Here is a 27,368-nt window from a genome sequence, read left to right as displayed (position 1 = left end):
AAAATACTTTGGTAAAATCAAGAATTAAAAATTAAATTTTTTTTGAAGCAGTTTATTTGCACAGGTATAAACCCCGAACTTATACAGAACAGAATAGAACTGTAAGTATGCTACAATGAAGACATGAAAGACTTAGTAACATTTTCCTATTTGATATTTACTGACCTTCTTGGGTGAAGAAGAAAATCCTTAAATGTGTACGGTCTTTCCATATTTGGATTTTCTGTCTAGAATAAAATAGTGGGTTTTCAATATACACTTGTAATGTTAAAACGTACTTAAAAATTTTGTGAACTATCATCAAAAGTACAACTATAGATTTTTATGCACAGATCACCACACCCACCCACCCACCCCTACAACAAACTGCACTAACCCTTTACCCATCTTAATTAAATCTGTGGCTTAAGAATTGTTGGGAGTTGGGAATTAAAGAAGAGAAGGCCAAGGAAAGGGGGTATCTGCTTCAAGCCCAAATGATAAGCTAATTATAATTAATCATTTGGTAAGGTGAGAAATTGGCCACACTAGGTTATATACCTGGTATTCTACTTCCATAATCTTGGCTGGTACCCCAGTTAAATAAAAAACCAGCTGGCCTGAGCTGGGAATGGAGTGAGAGAGGGAAGAAACTTATGAGAGGAAGAACATGGGGTGGCCAGGCTGTGTGTCAGGTAAGATACTGGTTTACAGACAAACTTATAAAAAAGTTATTTTTGATCTTTCTGAAGCAAAGAGTCTATACTAGAAAGACATTGGCTCTGTAGGTAAAGGAAGAGACATGGTTAGATGGCAAGGAGCCCAGAAGGGCAGGTTAAGCAGAACTGTATGAAGTTAATAACATAGGCTACATAGGATTGCAGCGGCCTGATTTAGGGGAAATGGTGTATGAGGGTATTATAGATTTTTCTACTTTTTATCAAATCTAAATGGTCTCTCTGCTACTTTATCCTTTCAGACATTCAAGGTTTGGGGGCACTACTATTTCCTTGGTCTTAAAATTCTGTCCTGAATTTCTACATCACTACAGTATCTTGATTTTCTCTCACCTTTTCCATATGTCCCTTCTGTCCCTTCTTTCATCTTGTTCTTTATCAAAATGCAGTCCTTGGTTCTCTACTTTTTGCTCCACTCTCTTCCCTAGAGAAGTCACCCATTTTCAAAGTTTTGAAAACCATTTCTATCTTTGTTGTTGTTGAGTCATTTCAGTTGTGTCTGACTCTTCATGACTGCATATGGGGTTTTCTTGGCAAAGACACTGGAGTGGTTTGCCATTTCCTTCTCCAGCTCATTTTACAGATGAGGAACTGAGACAAACAGGGTTAAATTACCTGTCCAGGGTCACACAGGTAGGTAGTAAGTGCTGGGGCAGATTTAAACTCATGAAGTTGAATCTTCCTGATTCCAGGCTTTATCCACTTTATCCATGGTGCCACCTAGCTGCCTCATTTTTATCTTGGTAACTTCCAAATCTCTATCTAGAATTCTGACTTCTCACCCACATTCAAATCTTCTGCCTATCAGAAATGTTCACTTGGATGTCCTGCTATCAATTAAATTCAGGATATACAATTTCTGACTTATCTGAAACCAGTGGTCATTCACTACTAGTGATATTAGTGACCTTTTCATACATTGGCTCAAAATTTTTTGGCTCTATTTTCATTTTTCATATACAGTCAGTCCTCAAATGCTCTGAATTTTTTCATCTCCTTGTCTCTCAAATCTATCCCTCCTTAATTTCCATAGCCACCATTCTAACCTCGAACCTCATGCTATTTTATTATAAAAGTCTCCTTATTGTACTACGCGATTCTAGGCTCTCCCCATTTATTTTAATCCTGCACTTTGCTATTAAACTAATAATTTTTCTCAAACACTGCTTTCATGATCAGAGACATCATTTTCCTGCTTAAAGGTAACCTTTAAACTAGGATCACAGTACCATATATTTAGATAAAACTGAGGAGGCAGGTTGGGCTAATTTTTAAATAAATAATAGGCTCAAAGATCGTAAGTGGCAAGCTATTCAATAAAGTATACATTTAAATAGATGATATTACTGATATACAAGTATTTGTTAAATTAAAATTAAATTTAAAATTTTAAGCATAAGAAATAAAATAATGAAAGTTTGTACTGACCGGTAACTGGTGAAGAGGTACATCTACTTGACCTAGGAAATTATCTCTTGTCTAGAAGGAAGATAAGAAAAAAAATAAGACAAGAAATATGCCTAAATCTTTTAGCAATTTCAAAGTCAAGTGAACAATCATGGCAAAATAATAGTAAACAGTTATGTATATAGGCTGCTGTCTTCTTCTTATCCATATTGTAGACCATTCCTTTTCCACAATTTTTCGCTCATGGTCTTCACTAGGTAAAGAACTCATTATGTGAGTGAGGGAAGGGGAAGAGGGATGGACGAGAGGAAAGGAAGGGACATCGCCTTAATGCTGGAGTGTGTGAACTGGGGTACACTGAAGGTCTGCTTAACCTTGGAAAGACTTAAGATGTTAGGCTCAGGGAGCTCAGGAATTCAGGGAGCCTTATGTACTCTGTTCACTACACATCCTCCAGCTGTCTTGAGGGTTCACAGACCTAGAAAAATGGGTTGGATTAGGGCAATTCAATTCTACTACCATAGCCTGGCATACCTGTGACTATTACAGAGCTAAATTAGAGAAATCTGTTTTTATCAGTACAATCATATGGAGGGCCAGTTCTACACATAAATAAAGTGGACCTAAAATTTATCACACTGAATAGCTACCACAATTAGGCCTATACCTCCAAAGAGATCAAAAGAAAAAGAAAAGTACCCAAAAGTCAAACAAACATACATCACTGTCGTTTTTGTAGAGACAAATGAGTAACAACTTAAGGGGGTAATCATCAATTAGGGAATGGCTGAACAATTATGGTATACAAATTTAATGAAATAAGAAATGATGAAAAAGACAGATTCAGAGAAACCTAGGGAGACTTATATGAATTGATTCAGAGTAAAATGAGCAGAACAAAAACAATTTATACAATAAAAACACCATAAGGAAAAACAGCTTTGAGAGACTTCATTGATCAGTGGAATGACAGATCCCAATTCCAGAAAACTGATGATGCCTGCCTCTTGACAAGAGACAAGGTGGCGGACTAAGATACAGAATGAGACAAACATTTTTGGACGTGACCAATATGAAAATTTGTTTTGCTTGACTCTGCATATTTGTTAAAAGGTTTCATTTTGTTTATTAATTCCAATGTTTGGGAAAAGAGAGGAGCTAAGGATAGCATTTCTCCTCCCCCTACATGAGAAGAGAACAAAAGGCCAAAGGGATCATAGACAAGTAGGACTACTTTGAGTAACATGTTGAATTTTTACTTAAAAACAAACAAACAACCCTATCATAATGGCTAAATCAACAGGAGAAAACAGTCTAGCCTAGGGCCCTAACTTCTGACAAACAACTTAAATTTCAACTGTTAATTTGTCAGGATAATAGAGCAATAAAATTAGTTACTGATTCAACACGCATTTATTAATCTCTTACTCAGGCACTGTGCTAAGTGCTGGGAATAGAACTAAAAGCAGAAAAAAATGGTCCCTGGCCACAAGTAGCTAATATTCTAATATAGGAAGCAACACATAAAAGAGAGGTAAAAATTGGTGGTGGCGAGGGGGGATTGGGGAGAGGTACATAGGGAAGACGAGAGAAAATACTCAAGATGGAGAATGACAGAGAAAGTCCTACGGGGAAGTGACAGCACTGGAAAGGGACGAAAACACAGGTGGCCTGGGTCTCCTCTTTAAATTGGAGGTTCTGGGAGGAACCAGCCAATCAGATCTAAATGAGTTCTCAAGGGCCAGAGTACTTCAGGTGTGAGAAGTAATCCAGAGATAGAATGGGCTTCAAGAGTGAAGAAGTTTCTATAACATGGCAATGAAAGACCAGTAGAGATGGAACTGCTGTGCAGCCTTGGGCAAGATGAAGGTTAAGAAGCGAGGGTATACAAAAACTGGTCTGACTGCATGTCAACCTCAGGTTATGCTGCTGCAGAAGAGGGGGTTGGGGGTGTGTGTGTGGGGAGTTGTTAAAGAAATATACATCCCCTTTAAAAAAAAACTGTCTCATTCACCTAAAATTTGAAGACTGAAGAATATTCTGATTAAATGGGACCTCAGGTCCTACTTACATGAAAGTTAAAAATTTTGTATAGAAGAAGAGCAAAAAGTATATAACCAGGGATGTGTGACCACAACGGAAGAAGATCATGTAGCAACCATGTGAGATAACTGATGGAGAGCCCAAGAGCAGCCCTGGGGTCCACACTAAGTCAAGAGGACTAGACCCTGGAGTACTTACTCTACAGTAAGGCCATAGGACAATGTATATATCAGAGGGCAGCTAGGTGGCACAGTAGGTAAATTCTGATGGCCAGAATCTGCCCGCTTAACTTGAGGTTGACGGGCTAGATTGATTCCTTCCTTCCTTTCTCAAACCTTAAACCCAGTTCACTCTGAAGCTCATAGATTGGAACACAATAGGTCCCTGTCCAAGCTCCACTTAATGGCTGTATTTTGGGCTCTCCTGGCACAGGAAGAATGTCAATGGTAACTGTTTCTCTTTTGGAACAGCAACTCTGAGAGTCTTCCCCTCCCAGCTTGATTTATTTTTATTTTTCTAATTAAAGGGGCCATCCCTTGACTCACTTCTTTATAGTTTTATATATATATATATATATTTTAATATTTTAATATATATATTTTAAATTTCATTTAATATATTTAGTTTTCAGCACTGATTTTCACAAGAGTTTGAATTACAAATTTTCTCCCCATTACTACTCAACCACCCACTCCAAGATGGCATATATTCTGGTTGCACCGTTCCCCAGTCAGCCCTCCCTTCTGTCACCCCACTCCCCTCCCATCCCCTTTTCCCTTCCTCTCTTGTAGGGCAAGATAAATTTCTACACCCCATTGCTTGTGTATCTTATTTCCTAGTTGCATGCAAAAACTTTTTTTGTTGTTGTCGGTTTTGAACGTCTGTTTTTAAAACTTTGAGTTCCAAATTCTCTCCCCTCTTCCCTCCCCAACCTCCCTCCCTAAGAAGGCAAGCAATTCAACATAGGCCATATGCTTATCATTATGCAAAACCCTTCCACAATACTCATGTTGTGAAAGATTAACTATGTTTTGCTCCTTCCTAACCTGTCCCCCTTTATTGAATTTTCTCCCTTGACCCTGTCCCTTTTCAAACGTGTTTGTTTTTGATTACTTGCTCCCTCATCTGCCCTCCCTTCTATCCTCTCCCCCTTTTTTATCTTCTTCCTCCTCCTTTCCTGTGGGGTAAGATACCCAATTGACTGTTTATGGTATTCCCTCCTCAGGTCAAATCCAATGAGAGCAAGATTTACTCATTCCTCCTCACCTGCCCCCTCTTCCCTTCCTACAGAACCACTTTTTCTTGCCACTTTTATGTGAAATAATTTACCCCATTCTATCTCTCCCTTTCTCCCTCTCTCAATATATTCCTCTCTTATCCCTTAATTTGATTTGATTTTTTTGGATATCATTCCTTCATATTCAACTCACCCTGTGCCCTCTGTCTACATATATACATATATATATATATATACACATACAGATATATATATATACACATATACACACATACATATACACATAAATATATATACACACCTACGTGCATACAGACACACACACATACACACACACATACACATATAAATACGCATATTCCTTTCAGCTACTATGATACTGAAGTATCATGAATCATACACATCATCTTTCCATGTTGGAATGTAAACAAAACAGTTCAACTTTACTAAGTCCCTTATGATTTCTCTTTTTTGTTTACCTTTCTCATGCTTCTCTTGATTCTTGTGTTTGAAAGTCAAATTTTCTATTCAGCTCTGGTCTTTTCACTGAGAAAGCTTGAAAGTCCTCTATTTTATTGAAAATCCATATTTTGCCTTGGAGCATGATACTCAGTTTTGCTGGGTAGGTGATTCTTGGTTTTAATCCTAGCTCCATTGACCTCTGGAATATCGTATTTCAAGCCCTTCAATCCCTTAATGCGGGATTGTTATCCTGATTATTTTTCCACAATACTCAAATTGTTTCTTTCTGTCTGCCTGTGGTATTTTCTCCTTGATCTGGGAGCTCTGGAATTCGGCGACAATATTCCTAGGAGTTTTCTTTTGGGGATCTTTTTCAGGAGGCGATCTGTGGATTCTTTCAATTTCTATTTTACCCTCTGGCTCTAGAATATCAGGGCAGTTCTCCTTGATCATTTCTTGAAAGATGATATCTAGGCTCTTTTTTTGATCATGGCTTTCAGGTAGTCCAACAATTTTTAAATTATCTCTCCTGGATCTATTTTCCAGGTCAGTGGTTTTTCCAATAAGATATTTCACATTGTCTTCCACTTTTTCATTCCTTTGCTTCTGTTTTATAATATCTTGATTTCTCATCAAGTCACTAGCTCCACTTGCTGCAATGTAATTTTTAAGGTAGTATTTTCTTCAGTGGTCTTTTGCACCTCCTTTTCCATTTGGGTAATTCTGCCTTTCAAGGCATTCTTCTCTTCACTGGCTTTTTGGAGCTCTTTTGCCATTTGAGTTAGTCTATTTTTTAAGGTGTTGTTTTCTTCAATATTTTTTTCAGTATTTTTTTGGGTTTCCTTTAGCAAGTCATTGACTTGTTTTTCATGGTTTTCTCGCATCATTCTCATTTCTCGTCCCAATTTTTCCTCTACTTCTCTAACCTGCTTTTTCCAAATCCTTTTTGAGCTCTTCCATGGCCTGAGTCTAATTCATATTTTTCTTCATGGCTTTTGATGTAGGCTCTTTGACTTTGTTGACTTCTTCTGGCTGTATGTTTTGGTCTTCTTTGTCACCAAAGAAAGATTCCAAAGTCTGACACTGAATCTGAGTGCGTTTTCGCTGCCTGGCCATGTTCCCAGCCAACTTACTTGACCCTTGAGTTTTTTGTCGGGGTATGACTGCTTGTACAGCAAAGAGTACTTTGTTCCAAGCTTGAGGGGATGCGCTGTTGTTTTCCTAGCTATTTCTATACAGCCAGCTCTGCCACACCAGCACTCCTCCTTCCCCAAGAACCACCAACCCAGACCTGACGCAAATTTTCAGCAGGCTCTGCACTCCTGCTCTAATCCTCCACTTAATTCCTCCCACTAGGTGGGCCTGGGGCCAGAAGCAACTGCAGCTGTATTTCTGTAGCTGCACCACCCCCACTGCCCCTGGGGTGGTGGTCAAACCACCAACTCTTTTCACTCTGTCCCCTGCAGCTTTTCCCACTAACCTTCTCTGTTGTCTTTGGTGTTGTGGGTTGAGAAGTCTGGTAACTGCCACAGCTCACTGATTCAGGGCGCTAGGGCCTGTTCTGCCCAACTCCTGGTCTGGTTGGTCCTGCTGCTGCCCACGCTGAGCTCCGCTCCCCTCCCTTCCGTGCACGATAGACCTCATCCAGTGACCATCCAGGCTGTCCTGGGCTGAATCCCTGCTTCCCTCTGCTATTTTGTGGGTTCTGCAGTTCTAGAATTTGTTCAGAGCCATTTTTCATAGGTTTTTGGAGGGACCTGGTGGCGAGCTCAGGCAAGTCCCTGCTTTCCAGCCACCATCTTGGCTCCACCCCTATCTAAAGCCTTGAGTCACTTCTTAAAGAGGCCTATTCACTTGATGGGTGTTGCCTCACTCTAAGTGAGTGCAGGAAAAGGCCTTAGCCTAAAAAAGTAAGGGCCTCCCATTGCATCTTGGGCCATCTCTAGTCATCCTGATGAATATCGAGTCACTGGATCCAGATGGCTTTGGAGGAGAAAGTGAGGCTGGTGACCTTGCACAGCCCTCCCTCACTCAAATCAAAGTCAACTGCAAGTCCTCTTCAAAAATGGACAAACACAAGGTGGCACGGTGGATAGAGTGCTGGGCCTAGAGTCAAGGAGACTCACATTTTTGAGTTCAAATCTGACCTCAGACCCTTACTTGCTGTGTGATCCTGGGCAAGTCATTTAACCCTGTTTGTCTCAGTTTCCCCATCTGTAAAATGAGCTGGAGAAAGAAATGGAAAACCACTCCAGTATCTCTGCCAATAAAACCCCAAATGGGGTCATGGAGAGTTGGACAAAATTCAAAAACAATTTAATAACAAACATATTAGCATCATTTCGTCAATAGAATTTCAAATTCTTACTATGTCATATTTCTTTTGTATTTACCACAGTCCTTAACATGGTTGTACTGAGTTAATGATTTTGCTTTGATTTGATCTAGAAGTGATCTTTCATTTAACAGCTGCTCTGGGATAGGGCTGGTACATAGTAAATGTGTAATAAATGCTCTAGATAAGACAGACAGAGCATTTATTTAGCCCCTAATATGTGTCAGATACTGTGCTAAACAGTGGGAATACAAATACCTGAAAAAGAGAAAGTCTCTGCCCTCAAGGAGTTTGCATTAGAGTGGGGGGAAGAGAAAGCATTAAAGGGAGCTGAAAAAGTGGAATGGGAAGGGAGGTGACATGAAGAAGGGATCAGAGGAGTCATAGGCTAAGCTTCCTCAAATGGAGGTTCAGGGTGAAATTCACCAATTGGAGGCCAAAGGGGTGGAGGTGATGCCCATCTGTAATGCCAAGCAAAGTGGGAGTTTTTGCTGTTTTTTTCTTTTGAAGTGCTTCTTAGTACTAGGGCAACCAAGTGCCTTTGATTGAGCCTTGCCTTTGTTTGTAGGAAGGCACAAACCATTTTGCTAATTAGGTCACAAGAGGTATGAAGCTCTCAGGCCCTGAAAAGGGATATATATGCTCTGAGGTTAGCATTTTGCTTGGGGGCTCACTCACTGGAAGAGTGTTAGTGTAGAGAATCTGGGTAGCTGTTAAAGAGCCCCCCTCCCCTCCCCTATGAAAACCAAGACGTTGGTGCTTCTCTCTCTGGTAACTATGTATGATGTATGTGCAGCTTTGGTCAGACAGCTAGAAGCCTGTCTGTTGATTTGTGTTATTTGCTCTGTTTATATTTTCTCTCTTTGCAATTTCTGTTTGTACCTGCTCTGAAGTTCAGGGTGCTTTTTTCCCTGAACTAAGTGAATGATTGAGATGTATATCTATATATATATAGATATATAGATATATATACACACACACATATGTATACACACACACACACACATATATATATGTTTGATTAAAGTAAGATTGTTAACCCCTTAAAGATGCTTTCCTTAGAAAAGCAGATCAAAGAACTTATGTTAGCAGCCCTTCAGCTTCTAATAACATTGTTGTTACACCATGTGAGGAGAAAGCTTCTTGGGAAGGGTTAGAGGGGAGTTTCTTTTTGACTGACTGGTTGACTAGTAAATGATGGGGTGTGTGTGTGGGGGGAGTGTTTGTTTAAAATTTAGATTTCATGTTCCACATGTCATTTTAAAAATTAAGCTACTATGATAATTTTGCTAACTTTAATTCATACTTCTACTACTACTACTACTACTACTACTACTACTACTACTACCACTACCACCATGACCATCATCAATAATAACTCATATTTAAGGAATGAGATGAGAAACAGCCTATGAAGTACTCAATCATCATCATCATCATAATGCAGTTATATAGCGCATTAAGGTTTGCAAAGTGCTTTACAAATATTATCTCATTTTATCCTGTCAACCTACCCTGGGAGGTAGGTGCTATTATGTTAAGGAAACTGAGAAGACAGATGTTCAAGTGAATGGCTAGTAAGTGAGGCTAATTTGAAGTCAGGTGTTCCTGACTTCACGGTCTGCATTCTACCCAATGTCTTGCCTAGGTGCTATCGCTGGTGAAGGTGAATGAGCTTAAGTCCCTGGTGACAGTGAGTGAGCAGTTACAGTCACTTTTCCGTTTACAGAAAAGGAAGAAGAAAGTCTTAAATTTACTCCTAACAATGAATGCCAGTCAGTCTGTAATGTTCATTACACCTTCTCTAGCCAACTACTTATTTCATATTCAGTAAACGAAGCATTACTTAACAAGAGTTATATCCTATATTAGAACTATATGAGTTCCTTCTGTAAAAGCAAATCTGTATTTGGTAAAATTAACCCACTCAGGAACTCTCCTTAAAAAAAAAAGGAATTCAAAAAGTTAGGCAATTTAAAAGTTGTCTTCTTTGACATAAATATTCTGGTCAATAAATTTTTTTTCAAGTGTATGTGGGGGGAGGGGTGGCGTAAATTTCTCCAAAACTGCTTACAGAACAGCAAAAACAAAAAGTTATGTGAAAAAACTGCTAAAATATTGCCAAATTTTACAAAATCTTGACTACAGAAATTAATGTCTCTAACTTGATGAGGTGGAAACTTTCTTGATATTTCAGGGAAAGCTCTAAAGGAAAGCCTTGCTTTAAAAAAAGCCCTACAAGATTCTAAATATATATACACATTTATTTAAAACAAGATAAGGGGTGACTACTCACATTACTGGGTTCTTGAACTCTATAAAAAGATTCTTCTGAATATTAATTTCCTCTTTTAATCATTTTACAACAGCTTGATTCATACACACTTTTCAAGAATATACCTTGTAAATAATGATATAAACATTTTTAGAAGATTTATATCTTTGAAGCAAAAAACTAAAGGCATATCCAGAGTTTTCCATTGGAATTCCAAACCTTTTACTTAAATTGTACTTCTTAATGCTAGGAAAAAAATCTAATTTAAAATACAGAACATAAAAATGAATACCAGGACAATACTGGTCTGGTTTTCAACTTTCAGAATTATTTTCCAATTCTTTTCTCTTACTTCCCGATCCTGCTGATTTCTATTTTACTGTGGCAATAAAGACAATAGATCAGTTTCATATGGAAACATAGCAAAAATATTAAAGACAAAACAATATAGTAAAGAAGAAAAAACATTATAGTTTTTTTTAAAGCAATCTGTCCATCTGACCAAAATACTTCTGTCCATCATAAAATTAAAAGGTAGGTTATGTGTGCTCTGGTGTCATAATGCATGAATAGGCTACTAGTAAGTATCTCATGTCCATATGACTATAACAATATATTATCTATCCAAATGTTAAATCATTGAATTGAGCTAAAACGGAACTCAGAGATCATTTATTGATTCATCTACATAGTTACATATCTCTAAAAGAGAATATTATATAAAGCAATTTTATTTTTGAAGTTATTCCATAGTAACGTGTATTAGGGAGAAGAAAGGAGGCAAGAAGGGAGATGAAGTAGGAAACTGAATAGTTCAGCAAAAAGTAATTTTTAAAAATATTCAGATCAATTATAAGAGAGTAATTTGGATTAAATAAAAAGTTACTGCAGAGACCATATCAAATGAAACCAAAGTGAACTTAAATATTTACAATTATTAATGTTCAATGAGAAAATGTACAATCCTTAAAGCATAGAATTTAATTTCTCATTTGCTATACTATTTTGTAAGTAAAGGATTCACATATACAACAGAACTCTGAATACATGAGAAGTGGCTACTTTGGCTGAAAGCATAATTTAGGCTACATGAGAACATCTAAACATTTAAGAAAAGTAAGTGAGATAACTGGGGGAAGAAAAGTAACACATAAAGAGGCCCAGATCAATCTCTTCACAAATACCCACCATGAGGCTTAGAAATTCCCTGAAGAAGTCTCTATCTAGCCCTGAAATCCACAGAAGGATGCTAAGGATCCTGGTGAGACCCCCGAGTTAGGTAAACCAGGATATGTGGAAAGAGTACGGGGTGGAGATGGAAAGGGTCCAGCAACTGGTGCCCAGAGGTGGGAGAAAAGATCTAGTCATCCCCAAAGTCTGGGACATCACAGGAGCCCAACACACAGGGTAGGGTTGGGTAGTTCCAGGCAGGGACTCAGCTACATTAGTGTCCCAGGCCCAGAGGTGGAAGAATTGCCCTAGGCAAAGTGAAAACAAACAATCTACCAGTCACTTTCTGAAAAAATAACCAAAGAAAAACTCCCAAGAACATCATAAACTAAATCCAAAACTTCCAGGTCAAAGAAAAAAATACTATAAAGAGTCATAAATTAAGAGTTCAAATATCAAGGAGCCACAGTAAGGATCACATAAGACTTGGCAGTTGCCTAGAATACAAAACTCCAAGAGACAAAAGATAAAGGCTTCCAACCAATGATAATGGGGGAGGGGGGCCCACAGTGGGGAAGGGGAGAGAAGGGGAAGAGAACCTAATGGAATAGAAGCTTTCCAAGTACTCCAGGTGAAAAGTCCAGAACTGAATAGACATTATGAAATGGAAATTCAGAGACCAAGAGAAATATAATAAGGTATTCATATCTGTTTAAATGGAAAAGAATATGGGGGGGGTAAAATATTTTCATGTTAGCAGAGGAATAAAAGACAAATGACTTCTCAGATCCCTGAACCACAAAGAACAGAGGGGGTTATGGGTGGTTTTGTTCTGCTTTCATTTCTTAGAAAACAAAAATGGGAGGAATACAGTATTCTATTAGGGAATAAAAGAGAAGAAAGGGGATGGAACCTAACATATAGTGGAAGTACATAAAAGTATGTAATCATGAAGAAAGGGTGGGAGGAAACTACATCTAATAACTCTCATTTTCACGAGAACCAGATAAATAAAGATTTAACATAATTACATACTCAAGCAAGTTTCTCTGATAAAGGTCTCATTTCTGAGATATGTAAGGAAAAATTAAGAGTCATTTTCCAAAGGAAAAAGGTCAAAGGATATGAACAGGTAGTTTTCAAAGGAAGAAATCTAAGCTATCAACACCATAGTTTCAGAAGAAACTGTTAAGACATTTATAAACAGATGCAGAGTAAAGTGAGTAAAACTAGGAGAAGTTACATAAAGGAGAATTTACATAAACAATAACAACATTACAGAGAAAAACAATTTTGAAAGACTTTAGAACTTTAATCAATGCAATGACAAAACAAGAATCCAGAATACTGTAGATGAAATGCACCACTCAGCTCATGCCACAGAGGTGATGTAATTAAAATAAAGAAAGAGACTAACATTTTTGGGCAAGACCAATGTGGAAATTTGTTTTGTTGGACTATGCATATTTATGATGAGTTTTATTTATTTTATTGTTCAATAAGTAAGACACTGGGAAGGATGGGTTATAAATACATGTACAAATTTTTTAAAAATGGAAAAAATAAACTATGCTAACCTTGATTAATTTAAATGAGCCACTCATATTGCTTGAGAGAAATGGACATATTGATTGTAAAGACTTCTAAAATGAAAATTTTCAAACTTAAAGAGATGGTGAGGTTTTTCACTCGCCAAAATACATACCTATTTTAGAAGGTTTTGCTGTTGGCCTAAATATGAAATCAAGGTAGGAACGTGAACCAAGTGAATGACATATAATAACTTTGCTTCCTTTTGTCCTGGCTCAAAGTCATTTCCATACAAAATTGGAGAGGAGTTTGGCAGTTTCTAACTCTTAGCCTGGAGGCACTTTGCCTAGTTTTTGTCCTGATGTAGTAGCTCATAGTCTCCAGATACAAATAAAGTACCAGCTTTCATCAGGGAGAGGTTTTAGTTATAGCACCCTAATAGACAAAAGAGATGTTCTACAGGTAAGAGATAAACGGTACAAATGGTAACAGAGATACATTCTCAGTAGCAATCATAGCATCAGTGGTGATGTGCCACCTGAAGAACAGAAAGGCCTAGAGAGCTATAGGGAGCAAAGAAATACAGTATCTAAATGAAAATAACAAGATACAATGTGACACCCATACATTCAAGACCAAGTAGGGAGAAGCACCAAGTAGAGAATAGGCTCAGAAAAAGTAAAGGGACGATATCACCCAAAGACTGATGGCCCTAAAGTATAAGAACTGTAAATTAACCACATTTTTAAATATTAAAGATCCAAGAAAAATGGAACAGTTCCTTTAAAAAGGGCAGTCAATATTAAGAACAGGATTATTATATTCTATGTGCTAGAAAATTTTTAGAGCAAAGAAATAAAAGGTAACTTTGTTGCCTTAAAAAATGGAAAAAACTTAGATTATGTTTTTTTTTCCCTCAAAGTAAATTCTAAAAACTTCAATGATATAACAACATCCCTGGTATAGTTTCTATCTCTAATGGTAAAGTGATGGGTTTACATGATGTCTCCTAAATTCATTCTATATCCCATTTGCTTATCTCTAGAAACCTGAAATTTACTTAGACTGTGGAACTCTGGCTTTGGCTTTGAGACTGAATTCTTCAACTAAAGCTGACTTTGTTTATTGTTAACTAGACGGAAAAGAATCCTTTTAATCAACCCTCCCATTCCCATTCAATTCCATCAATTTGTGGCCTCTGCTAACATGCCTGTTTAGGTCTCACAGCCATGATCCAGTGCCAGGCAGGCCAATTATAATTTCCATATCATACTCACCTCAGCCCACACCTCTCTTTCAAACTACCCAAATGATGATGACAATCATGAGTATATTTTCACATATATGAAGTAAACAATTTTACCTTATTGAGTCCCTTATACTTGGTCTTTAATGTTTACCTTATATGTCTTCCAGATATTACTTATCAAATTTTCCCTTAAGTTCTGGGGATTTTGTCACAAAAATCTTAAAGTCTTTGAGTTTATTAAATGTCTACTTTTTTCCATTCAGCATTATGCTTAACTTTGCTGGGTAAGTTACACTTGGTCATAACCTAAACTCTTTTACTCTGCGCTATATAGTATTCCAAGACTGGCAGTCCTTCAAGGTAGTAGCTGCTAGGTCTTACATAATCCCTACCGTAGCTCCATGATATTTAAATTGTTTTTTCCTTCTTTGTTGCTTCTAATATTTTCTGCTTAACCTGAGAGCTTTGAAACTTGGTTATGTTATTCCTTTAAGTCTTCCCGCTGGGATCTCTTTCAGGTAGTGATATCAGTGGATTTTTTTTCTATTTGTACTTTGCCTTCTTGTTCTCGAACTTCAGGGCAATTTTCCTTGATAAATTCTTGTAATAGCGTATCAAGATTCTTTATTTAAAATCATAATTTTAAGGTAGTCTGACTATTTTTATATTATTTCTCCTCGATCAGTTGTCCAGGTTGGTTGTTTTTTCAGATGAGCTATTTCACTTTGTCTTCTATTTTTTTTATTCTTTTGATTTTGTTTTATGATTTCTTGCTATCTTAGAAAGTCATTAGCTTCCCCTCACATAATTCTAGTTTTCAAGGAATTATTTTCTTCCTAAAGTTTTTGATTTTCTATTTCTAGACAGTTGATTTTCTTTTCATAATTTTCTTAGATTGCTTTTTTCCCCTAATTTTTCCTTGACCTCTCTTATTTGATTTTTAAAGTCCTTTTTAAGTCCTTTAAAGAACTCTTTTTATGCTTGGCACCATTTGACGTTTCTCACTGAAAAAGGAGTGGCTCCCAAAGAGATCATAAAAAGGGAAAAGGACGCATATGTACAAAAATATTTATAGCAGTTCTTTTTGTGGTGGCAAAGAATTGGAAATTGAGGGGATGCCCATCAATTGGGGAAAGGCTGAACAAGTTGTGGTATATAAATGTAATGGAATACTATTGTGCTATATGAAATGATGAGCAGGCAGACTTCAAAAAACCTGGAAAGACTTATATAAACTGATGCTGAATGAAGTGAACAGAACTAGGAGAACACCGTACACAGTAACAGCCGCACTGTGCAATGACTAACTTTGATAGACTTAGCTCTTCTCAGCAATGCAAGGATTTAAGACAACTCCAAAAGACTCATGATGGATAATGCTATCCACCTCCAGAGAAATAACTTTGGAGTCTGAATGCAGATGGAAGCATACTATTTGCTCTCTTTTTCTTTTTTTGTTTTCTTTTGTTTCTTCTTTCTCGTGGTTCCTCCCATTGGTTCTAATTCTTCCTTACATCATGACTAATGTGAAAATGTTTAATATGAATATATATGTAGAGCCTATATCAGATTGCATGCCATCTTGGGAAGGGGGGAGGAAAGCGTGAAAATTTAAAACTCAAAATCTTATGAAAGTCAATGTTGAAAACTAAAAGTAAATAAATTACTTAAAAAGTAGTGGCTTTTTTTTTAGCTCCATCATCTTCCTCTAAATATGAACCCAAATCTTCTCTAGCCTCATAGTAATTATCTATGGTTGGGTTCTTTCTCCTTTGCTTACATTTATTTATTTATGTATGTATGTATGTATGTATGTATGTATTTATTTATTTATTTATTTATTGTTTTATTTTGTTTTTAGCAGCTATTGGTGTAATCAAGTTATAGTCCCAAGGTATAGGGAATGATGCCCCAAGCCTCAGGTCCTTCTTACTGTTGTTTTTCTGAGGTCTGTCTCCAGGCCCAACACTGGGCTCTCCTCTCTACTCCTAAGGCATAGGCAGGGCCCTCACTCACTGTCCCCCAAATCATCTCGCTCCCTGCGGTCCCTTCAGAGGTTGCAAACTATAGCTGTCCTCTCTGCCCTGGAACTGAAACCAGGGATTCTGCTCTCCTGCAAGTACCCACAGCCAACAGAGTCCCTGTCATTGTGTATGTACTAGCTCCTTCTCCCCAAAGCCACAGCCTGGGACACATCTAGTCAGCACAGCTGTGCTTGGAGTCCTTCAACAATGGAAGATCCTTCAATCTTCTACTCAGCTAGTCAGACCTCTCCCCACTCCACCACCCCCACTATCTGTGAGATGAAAGTTTCTAAGGCTGAAGCTGCCCCTTAACCCAGTTGCCCCCAGGGCTTTTTTGTTGATTCTGCAGAGTGGGCCTGGAGGTGTTTGCAATAAACTCAGGCCAAATCTCCACCTCTGGAGGTCTAGTTTTTCCTGAGGTCTTCTCAAATTGTCTTAGGAGGAAAACTGCTTTACCCAGTGTTAATTTCTGATGCTCTGAAATAATTTTCTCTTTTTTTCTGGAGGAAACTGGGTGAGCCTGAAAGTTTTCTCACCTTCTCTACCATCTTCCCAGAATCCTTTCCCTCAAAAATCTTTCAAAAAATGAATGTTGAAAATTGTCTTCATATGTAATTGGAAAAAAAATACTATTAAATAAAAAAACACCAAAGACAACAAAAATTTAAAATATTTAGAAAGGTAAATTTATTTAAGCAAATGAAAGAGACTGTATGATGATGCAATGCCAACATTCTAATGGGGATAAATGAGTGTCTCTTTAAAACCTTAATGTTTTCAAAGGGTATTAAAAAACAGAGAGAGAAACAAAAGACTTGGGGGATGGAATGGTTGCATCCTAATGATTTTAAGGGGGGGAAAGAGGGTAAAAAGGTTGCACTGTTTTGGAGCTAAGGAAGAAAGAGGATAGAACTTGCTATTTCTCATAACTGGGCTTGTGAAAAAACAGCACAAACATGGAGGGACAGGAGTGTGGGAATCAGATAAATCTCATTCATATCTTAGATGGACAGAGGAGGATGGACACACACACACACACACACACACACACACACACACACACAGTTTGTTGTTAGAAATACATGAGTAAGCAGCTATGTTGCATGGTAATACAGCACTGTATCTGGAGCCAGAAAGACCTGAGTTATATTTGCCTTAAGATGTTTACTAGTTGTGCAAGCTTGGGCAAGTCACTTAACCTCTGCATGCTTTAGTTAACTCCTATAAAATGGGAACAATAATGGCATCTACCTCCCAGAGTTGTTGTAAGGAACAAACGAAATAATATTTGTAAAGTGTGCTACATAAATGCTATTGTTATAGTAATTATGGTTATTACACAAGATGGAAACAAGTGAGGAGAAGGAAGGGGGGGTGGGTTAAATGTATGTTTTGTTTCTCAAATCCACTGTAAACTTACCAAAACTGGCCAGTTTGACTAGACCACAAACAACATTCCATTTCGTCTCTCTCTGTGCCCGTGTCTGGGCTGTCCTTCATGCCTTGAATATACTTCCTCTTTCAGAATTTCTAATTTCCTTCAAAGTTCAAATTCAGCAGCATTTTCTATATAATGTATTTCCTGATTCTTCTGCTAATGCCTTCCTCCTCATCAAAATTACCATGTATTTGGTACATAATTATTATGAACATGTTTATCCTGACCAAAATAATAACAACAATAATAACTAGAAATAATAACTAACATTTGCAGCCAACCCTCAACTTCTGCAGGGGTAACATTCCTAGAAAACAGTAAGAAAGAAAAAAATACAAATATTGGTATATTGAACCTATGGAAAATAGGGGGTTAGGTTCCTGCTACTACTCAAAACTGTTATCTTTTACTAGAGATTGCTGAAAACATAACTGCATACAATTCGTTATACTAAAACATTAATCCTGATAATATGCACGTTTCCTAACACAAGGAATAACCCATAAAATGTAGTACACAAAATAAAATCAGTAATGGAAATTGAGGGGGGTCAATTGGGGAACAGCTAAATAAGTTGTAGTACGTGATTATTATGGAACATTGTGATGTGACTGTGACAGAATGCTGTGAGAAATGATGAACAGATTGATTTTAGAAAAACGTGGAAAGACTTGCAGGAAATAACAAAGAGTATAATGAACAGAACCAAGAGAACGTTGTATACACTAACAGTAATGTTGTTCAAAGAATAACTGTGAATGACTAAGCTATTCTGACTATTGTAAATATTCAAACCAGCTACAAAGGACCTATGAAGGAAGATGTTATCCACCTCCAAAGAAAGAACTGATAAAGAGAAGTATGCATAATATGGTTAAGTATGCATAATATGTTTATTAGTAAATGTGTAGATAAACACATACATCTATCTGTGTTAAATGATGGCCTGTTCTAGTGCAGGGTGGGGAGGGAGGGAAGAAGACATAAATGGATCTCTTCTCAAACTGGTCTGTTCCTACCTCTCTAGTCTTCTTATGTATTACTCCTTTCCAGGAATTCTGTGATCTAGCCATGCTTGGCTTATTACTAGTCTTCACACTTTATGCAAGGGTTGCCTACTCCTCTTGTTTATGCTTTTACCTGTACACTCAAATTATGAGATAATTTTTCCCACCTTACTTTTCTCCCCCTCCCCAGTTTGTTTTCCCCTCCCTTGCCATCCTTCTTTCAAGGACATCAACATATAACTACCACACACCATCCTTGTTTAGTCCCTTATGATTGCCTGCTTGTATTCACTTTTTTCATGTTTCTCTTGATTTCTGTGTTTGTATTTTAATGTTTCTACTTGACTCTGGTGTTTCAATCAGGGATGATTGGAAGTCTCCTACTTCATTACAGGACCATTTACTTTTCCCCTTGCAAGATCATACTCAGTTTTGCTGGCTAAGTTATTCTTGGTTGTAAGCAAGCCTATTTTTTATGCCTTCTGGAATATCATATTCCAAGCTATCTATTATACCTTTATGTTGGTGGCTGCTAAATTGTGTGTTACACTGGCTGTGGCTCTTTGGTACTTGAATTTTTTCTTTCTGGCTGCTTGCGATGTTTTTTAATTTGACCTGGAAGCTCTGGATTATGGCTCTACATTCCTATAAGTTTTCAACTTGTGGTTTCTTTCAGGAAGTAACTAGTGGATTATTTTCAATTTTCACTTTGCCCTTTAGTTCTGAGAGTTCTGTGTAGGTTTATTTTATAATTTCTGGAAATATGACTCCTGGGCTTTTTTCCTGGTCATGGCATTAAGGCAGTCCAATGATCATTACATGAACTTTCTCTGACATGTTTTCCAAGCCAATTGTTTCTGTTATGAGTTACTTTTTAAAAAAAAATTCAGTCTTTTAACTGTTTTGAAATTTCTTGTTAAAGTCTTTAACTTCAATTTAAGCTTATCCTAATTTTTTAAGGAGTCAACTGCTTGCATAGGGTTATGTACATGAATGTAATAGAAGAGAACAGAAGAAATAACACATAAGATGAATACAGATAAGCACAGTAAGACTTACATGAACAATCCATGTATAATTGATATATTGCTTGCCTCTTCCACAGTGAGGGAGGGGCAAGAGAGAGGGAATTTTGAACTCAAAATTTTAAAAAATGAATGTTAGATCTTTTTTAATGTAACTGGGAAATATTTAATGAAATAATTTGTATTTTATCAGTAACTTTGATAAAAGCATGGAATGCATGCTTATCAAATTTGTGAATGGAATAATACTTGGAGAAATAGCTAATACACTGGATGAAAAAGTAAGCATCCCACAAAGTCTTAACAGACTAGAATGATTGACTTAATCTAATAAGAAGAATTTTAATAGGGATATATTTGAAGTTTTACACTTGTGTTGATGAAAAATTCAACTGTCTAAGCTCTGAATAGGGAATGTATATTTAGATAGTAATTCAGATGAAAAAGAACTAGGAGTTTTTGTAGTCAACATCATGATTTGACCTCCAAAAAGCTAAACTATCCTGAGAAAAGCATAGCATAAAGTTCAAAGGAGGTAAAAGTCCTATTATATTGTCCCAGTAAGATCAACTTTATAGTACTATATTCAGTTCTGGGAGATGCATTTTATTGTATTTGATTTTATTTTTCAAGTTAAACGTGTTTTAGATAACATATATTACACATTTGTAAAAAAAAATAATTCCTCCACTCCAAATAAATCAATGTAAAAATAAATGGGTAAAGCACAAGATGAAATCAGTCTAAGTTTACCCCTTCAAGTTTCATCATGGTAAAGATAACAAATAAGCAATAGCCAGTTATGATGATGTACAATCCAAAGTAATCAGCTGAACTTATTAATATTTCTCTATTTCTAAACCATCCTTAAGGAAGATAAAAAATAGCGTCATACCATCTTCACATAAGTCCAATAAAGGCACCATGAGTATCAAGAACTGACAATTTTTCAAATGGGTAAAGATAAGTTTGATTTGTCACCTGCAGCTCCTACAATAAAAGGTTTTACTCTATTTTCAAGTCCATCTTTGCCTTTTTAGTAAGATTCTTTTGTGAAACTAGTTTCTTGCAGTTGATGATTAATACCATGTCAGTTCCAAGGATCAGAGTGGCATCTCATCCTCCATCCTCAGCACTTTGAGCAGAGATATTTCTATCAATGACCCTTTGTCCTAATGACCATCTTTCTCTCATCTCCTAGCACAGCAATCTCCAAGATCTGGTAGATGTTGGAGAACATCTCATAATCGCTGATGAGGTCCCAACAGATGAGCATGGTAGTAGAAAAGAGAAAGCAGCACTCTGGAATTTTGAGCTCAGTGTAAGCTTGATATAGCTGAAACAGGGCAAAGGAAGAGAAGGTGGAAAAGTTGTGAGCTGAATTTTAGTAAGGATACTGAGAAGTGTTTAAAGGAGGGCCATCAGGATGATAAAAGATTTGTGATCAGTTGAAAGAAACAGGGATTTTAAAGCCAGGGGTAGAGAAGGCTGGGGGTGGAGTGTGAAGTATGTGAAGGTTTGTTATACAGAAAAGGGATTTGTTCTGCTTGGCTCCAGATGACAGAACTGATAACAACAAATTTAAGTTACAAAGAGACAAATTCTATTTGAATGAAAGGAAGAATATCCTAAAAATCAGATCTACTCAAAGGTAGAATGGGCTACCTCAGTAAATAGCAGGCTCCCCTTAAGTAATGGTCCGCAGAAATTTTCAGCTACCTTTGTAGAAGGTATTCTTATGCAGGCATGAGCCTCTGTGGGCACTTAATTCTCATATTCTGTGAGGCTATGATTTAGATTAACAGACTGAAGGATGAATGGGTAATGAGAAAGTAGAGGCCTCAATGTGGGTCACTGAGCAGAAGAGTGATAGGACAACATCCTGAAGGGATGGTGAGACCAAGGGAAGATTTTCTTTATTTACAGGCAATAGGAGAGACCTGTGCAGGTTTACAGGCTGAAGAGAGAGTGACTGAAGATTCATAAAACGATTACTGATAAAGCAAGGGGAAGAAGAGACAGAAGGGAATAGAATGGGGGTACAAGCGTATGGGCCTCTGTTGAATTTGAAGGGTTAGGTGACTGAGTGAAATATAGGAGTGGAAAAGCAACTTTAGAAACTCTGTGATAAATTAATCTGCCTAAAGAGAAAAATTAGGTCCTTAATTATGTTAATTTTTAAGATAAGTTCTAAAAAAAAAGATTCACATTTTCAAATATCCCTTAATATTTCTGATGAAAAGTTCCAAACTGCTCAGAAATTAACAAAATTCAAATCAGATGACCTTAACCTGTTACAAAAATCACAAAAGCAAAAGGTGAGGTCCCCTGCTAAAAGTGAGATGGAAAGTGATAGTACTGAGGGCTTGAGTAACAATCAGATATCATCATGCTCAGGCACTTGGGATAGCTGCTTGCATGCAGTATTAATCTATAAGAAATGAGCCAAAGAATTTGGAAATGTAAAAAGACTTACTTTACTTAATTCTAATTGACTTTTTGTTTTCCTAGCTTCTAATGCTTTCTTTAAGCATATCCAAATCCTGTAAATCCTTCTGGGCATAAACCAAGTCTCACTTCTTCAATGATGTCTTATCATCTCTATGATGCATCCCTCAGACTACTCCAGTTTTCCCTAACCTCCATCTCAGGGCTACAGCATTCAGAGTCACAGAATGTTATGGCTTGGTGAATGATAAATCATTGGAGAAGACCCTCCATATTACAGTGTAAGCCCAGCACGTATGTGTCAAGCTCCCTGCCCCCTTTAACAAACCTTTGGACTCTCCCGCTTGGAGACTGACAGGCCTGAACAAAGAACAGGAAACTCTTAAGACAAAGGATAGGAAATAACTCCTCTCCCACTGGAGAAACATTAATCTGGCCAGTTCTTAGGAATGAGGGAAGCGGGAGTGGCTCCCCTCTCTGGCAGGAAAAACTTTCTTTGTTCAGGGTCCTATAAAAGTCACCATGTGGGAGAGGCACATTGGAACCTCACCCATGAAAACGATGCTTTGCCTGGGGCTACGTTCAGAAGGACCAACCAGGGAGGCTGTAAAAGGGTTCCCCAGCTTCAAAGAAGCCTAGGGTGCAGGTGCTGAACGTGAAGTATATGCTATATGTTGTGTATGTGTCTTTTGTCGTTGTCACTGTGTTTGTAGAAAAGAGAGGGAATCCCCAGCTTGGAGGAACCTTGGGCGGTGGTGTTCCTCTTAACAGGTGCTGCCTCTGTGTGTCTGTGTCTTTGTCGTGGTCGCAGCATTAACTGTGTTTGTTAGGAATTGTTGACTAATGTGGTTGTGGGTTTGATAGAGTATTTCCCCTGTCTTTCAACAAAAACTTTATTCTGTTGGGAGTGTGTCTTATTGCCAGCACAAATCTGAATCCGAACCTAACCTAGCTTAATCGAACACTTGGAAGGACCTTAAAGATCATACAATCCAACCCCTCATTTGCTTAAGGAGGACACTGATGCTCAGATAAGTAATTTACTCTACATCACATGGCTAGTTACTGGCAGAGGAAGATCTAAGGGTCTCCTGGGGGAGCCAAGACAGCAGAGTGGTAGGAATGGTGTGGCCCTGAATTCTCTACACAAATCTCTGAACAGATACAGAAAATGTACCAACCCAAATTCTGAAGAAATTCAGAAAAAGTAACAGTGAGTTAAATTTAGCATCGACCTCACAGGATTGTTGTGAGGATCAAATAAAATAGTGTTTGTAAAATGCATTTAGCACAACACCTGGCACACAGTTAAGTACTATACAAATGCTTATTCTTTCGCTCTCCTGAGTCATTTCTCCAACCCAGGTTGGCAGAGGAAAAGATACAGGGAAATCTAAAGACATTAGGGATGGGAACAGTGTTGAGCCAGGAGCATGACAATCACTCCAGTGACCAGGGAAAGGCTGTATACCAGAGCAAGATGAGGTCCCAGCCATATGCCAGGGCTCCACTGCATCCTAAGGTACTGCTACAAGGAGAGATGCAAACTGGTAGCTTTGTCATCCATAGCCCAGTTTCAAGTCACAGATCAAGCATGAACACTGGAGTGGCATTCCCAGATAGAGAAGCCCTAGGCACTGCATTGAGAAAAGAGGAAATTCAGCTCAGAAGCAAAGAGCAGGGAGCCTACAATGCTGTCCCTCTGAACCAACAGACCTTTCCAGATGGCTTACAGGATCTGAATCCAATAGCAATCTACTTTTGCCCAGACTCAAATTCAGGACAGGAACTTGCAGAGCTCAGATGGGGAGGGGGGGTACCACTCAGGCTTCGTCCTGAATCATATCACTCTGGGAACACTGGGAGATTACAGGTCCCCAGCCTGTTCCTAAGATCCTGAAATACCACTACACTCAGGATCCCAAGAAAGCATCAACAGGACCAGCCCAGACCTTCCCTTCAAAAATACTGTAGAGCTTAGCCCTAACATGAACTCTAAAGTCAGAAAAAAAAGTTGGAAGATTGCATTGTAATAGCAATTAAGGTGGGACTTTAATGATTCTGGCCTTTGTTTGCATGGGGCAGATAAAGTGGGATGTTTTTGTATTTTTCAGCACTGAGACAACTGGGAGTCATTGATTTGTATCTGATGTGATACTGAGGGTCGGGGCCCTCAGGGCCCTGAACAGGATACATAAGCTCAGAGGTCTGCGTTCTCTCTCTGAGCTCTGTGCCACAGCAGGAGTGGCAAGTGATTCTGGGCCAGCCATTGTAATGAGCAACCCAGCCAAACACTCAGATGTTGATAACTACGAATTGTATTTGATCTGTAATTCAGGGTGCTGGTTTTTTCCCCTGAAATAAGTAAATGAAATTTGTATGCTGGATTAAAGTAGGATTGTTGACCCCTTAACATTGCTCTCCTTAGTAAAGCAGATCAAAAGGACCTGGGCTTGCAGCATTCTGTGAGCTGGTTGTTGTTGGTTTTACACCCCCACAGCAGCTGCTGACCGGAGTGTTGAAACATGCATAAACAAAAAAAAACTCTATCATAAGGAATTAGTATGGTGGCAGGGAAGATCAAGACCCCAACCCAAAAGAGAATGATTCCGAAACATCTACAAACAATACCTCAGAGAAAATAGCCTGTGTAAGAAGAATTGGAAAGGGATTAACAAACAGTTTGGCATAACAGGTACAAAATTTTACCTAAACAACAAACTCCCCGAAAACAGATTGTACCAAACAGAAGCCAATGACTCATGATAGCAATAAGAAATATTAAAGTCAAAAGGCTGGGGAAAAAAGAGAAAATGTAAGGTATCTCATAGCAAAAACAACTGACCTGGAAAACAGATCAAGGAGAAACCACTTAAGAATCACTGGACTATCTGAATGTCATGACCAAAAAGAAAAAAAAGAGTCTAGACATCCTAAGAAAGTTTATAAGAAAACTGCCCAGTTCTCTTAGAACCAGAGGGCAAGGTAGAAATAGAAATATACCAGTCACCTTCTGAAAGAAACCTCAAAATGAAATCTCCCAGTAACATAATAACCAAAATCCAGAGTTTCCAAGTTAAAAAAATACTGTAAGCAGCCAGAAAGAAAGAATTCAATCACTGAGAAACCAGTCAGGATCACAGATGATTTTGCAGCCATAAAGAAGCAAACAACTTGGAAAACAACATTCCAGAAGGCAAAGGATATAGGCTAATAGCCAAGAATAACTTACCCAGAAAAAATGAGTATAATGCTACAGGGGAAAAAAAGGACTTTGAATGAAATAGAGAACTTCTAAGCATTCCTGATGAAAAGACCAGAGCTGCAAAGAATCTTTAAAGTTCAAGCACAAGAGTGAAAAGAAACATAAAAAGGCACACATGAATGAACAACAATAAATGACTAAACACGGATAAACAATTTACATTCAAATAGATGGAGATGATAAATGTGTCCCCTTGGAACTCTATCATCATCAGGAATCACAGAGGGGGTTCATTTAGACAAGCCCTAGAAATGGTTGTGTTATGATGATCTTAAGAGTGGAAAAAGAAGGAAAGAGAAATACACTAGAGAGAAGGGAAAAGAAATTATGAAAATTGTTATCACACACTCAGGGTGCATAGGCAGTCATCTATACAAACAAGGAGCAGGGCACGCAGAGAGTGGCTGAAACTTGAACCTCATTTTCATCTGAACTGGTCAACATAAGGAAGAATACACACATAGAATTGGGTATAGAAACACATTTGGCTTAACAGGGAAAGGGGAGAAGGAGGGAGAGGGAACTTGAGGAAGGAAAGATTAAGAGAGAGTTAATCCCTTAGCAAAACAAACTCTAAGGATGATCAAAAATATTTATAGCTCTTGGGAGGTGATAGATAATGATAATTTGTGGGGGTACTCATAAATTGAGGAATGGATGAACAAATTATGATACATAAATGGGATGGAATACTATTATGCTGAACTCTTATCAATGTAATGACCAACCACAATTTCAGAGGACTAATGAAACATGCTTCTTGCCTCCTGACAAGTGAAGTGAAGCATGCAGAATGAAACAAATACTTTTCTGGACATGGCCAATGTGGAAATTTGTTTTGATTCACTACACATGTCTGTAATGGGTTTTATTTTTCTTGTGTTCTCAACTGGGGTGATATAGGAAGGAGAGAAGACAATTTGGCTGATTAAAACAAATAAAATATATAAAAAAGGAAATTAAAGAGATGAGTTAATGTCTTCCTTTCAGTAGAAAGTTGGTAAATTGGGTGTACAGAATATTGCATATACAGTTAGACATAGTCATTGTGTTGGTTAGTTTTGCTTAACTATTTTTCTTTGTTATAACTGAAGGTTCACTTTGAGGCGGAGAGGCTTATCTGGAAATGGCTGTGATATAAAACAAGAGATATTAATAAAAGTTTTTGCTACTTAAAAAAATAGAATATTGGTCTCCTAACTCCTAGCCAAATGCTCTTTCTACATGACTACTGCTTCATGTATCTTGCCTTCCTATTAAACTCTAAGTTCCTAGAAGGCAAGAACCATGTGATTACTTTTTCTCTGTTCCCAAAAGTACCAACCACAGCACTAGGTACAAAATAAATAACTACAGATTTATCAATTTAAGCATCTCCTTTGTGTGACAGAGAACCTAGACTTCACACAATCTTCCCTTCTTATCACTCACTTCTCTCTTCATGATTCTCCTATTTTGCCTTAAAAGAGCTATTTATATTTTACTCTTCATTGCATTAATTCATCAATTTTTGATAGGTCTTGGAAAAGGATTGGTTGGAATTCAATGAGCAGTTTGCTTACCAATGAGAGAAGAGTCATACAGATTGTCAGAGATTAGACAGCCTATTTATGCCCAGAAAAACTAATATAGCACTTTGATTGGAGCAGAAGGCCATGCCTACAGAGAAATACAAAGGATTTTGAAACAAATTATCACAGAAATAGTAATTAATGTTACCTGACTAAATATTTCAAT

At 37.7% G+C, this 27,368-nt stretch overlaps 1 protein-coding gene across 7 annotated transcripts in view; it reads right to left on the bottom strand.

Annotated features, from left to right (window-relative positions):
* Positions 1–27,368, bottom strand: part of NEDD4 (NEDD4 E3 ubiquitin protein ligase) — a 180,267-nt gene that overhangs the window by 90,593 nt on the left and 62,306 nt on the right. For 5 of the 7 annotated variants that reach the window (XM_036734932.1, XM_036734934.1, XM_036734933.1 and 2 more), the window contains 2 exons: positions 2,145–2,195; positions 166–227 (listed from right to left, as the gene is read on the bottom strand). The exons of 1 other annotated variant lie outside the window; for it this stretch is intronic. In XM_036734932.1, the coding sequence (XP_036590827.1) occupies positions 166–227; positions 2,145–2,195 (113 nt within the window). The remainder of the gene's footprint in view (positions 1–165; positions 228–2,144; positions 2,196–27,368) is intronic. One more of the 7 variants, XM_036734929.1, reaches the window with a different exon arrangement.

The sequence above is a fragment of the Trichosurus vulpecula genome, chromosome 8, assembly GCF_011100635.1.
Source record: "Trichosurus vulpecula isolate mTriVul1 chromosome 8, mTriVul1.pri, whole genome shotgun sequence".
Lineage (NCBI taxonomy): Eukaryota > Metazoa > Chordata > Mammalia > Diprotodontia > Phalangeridae > Trichosurus > Trichosurus vulpecula.
Note: the sequence above shows the minus strand (reverse complement) of the source record. Positions and strands in the feature narration are given on the sequence as shown.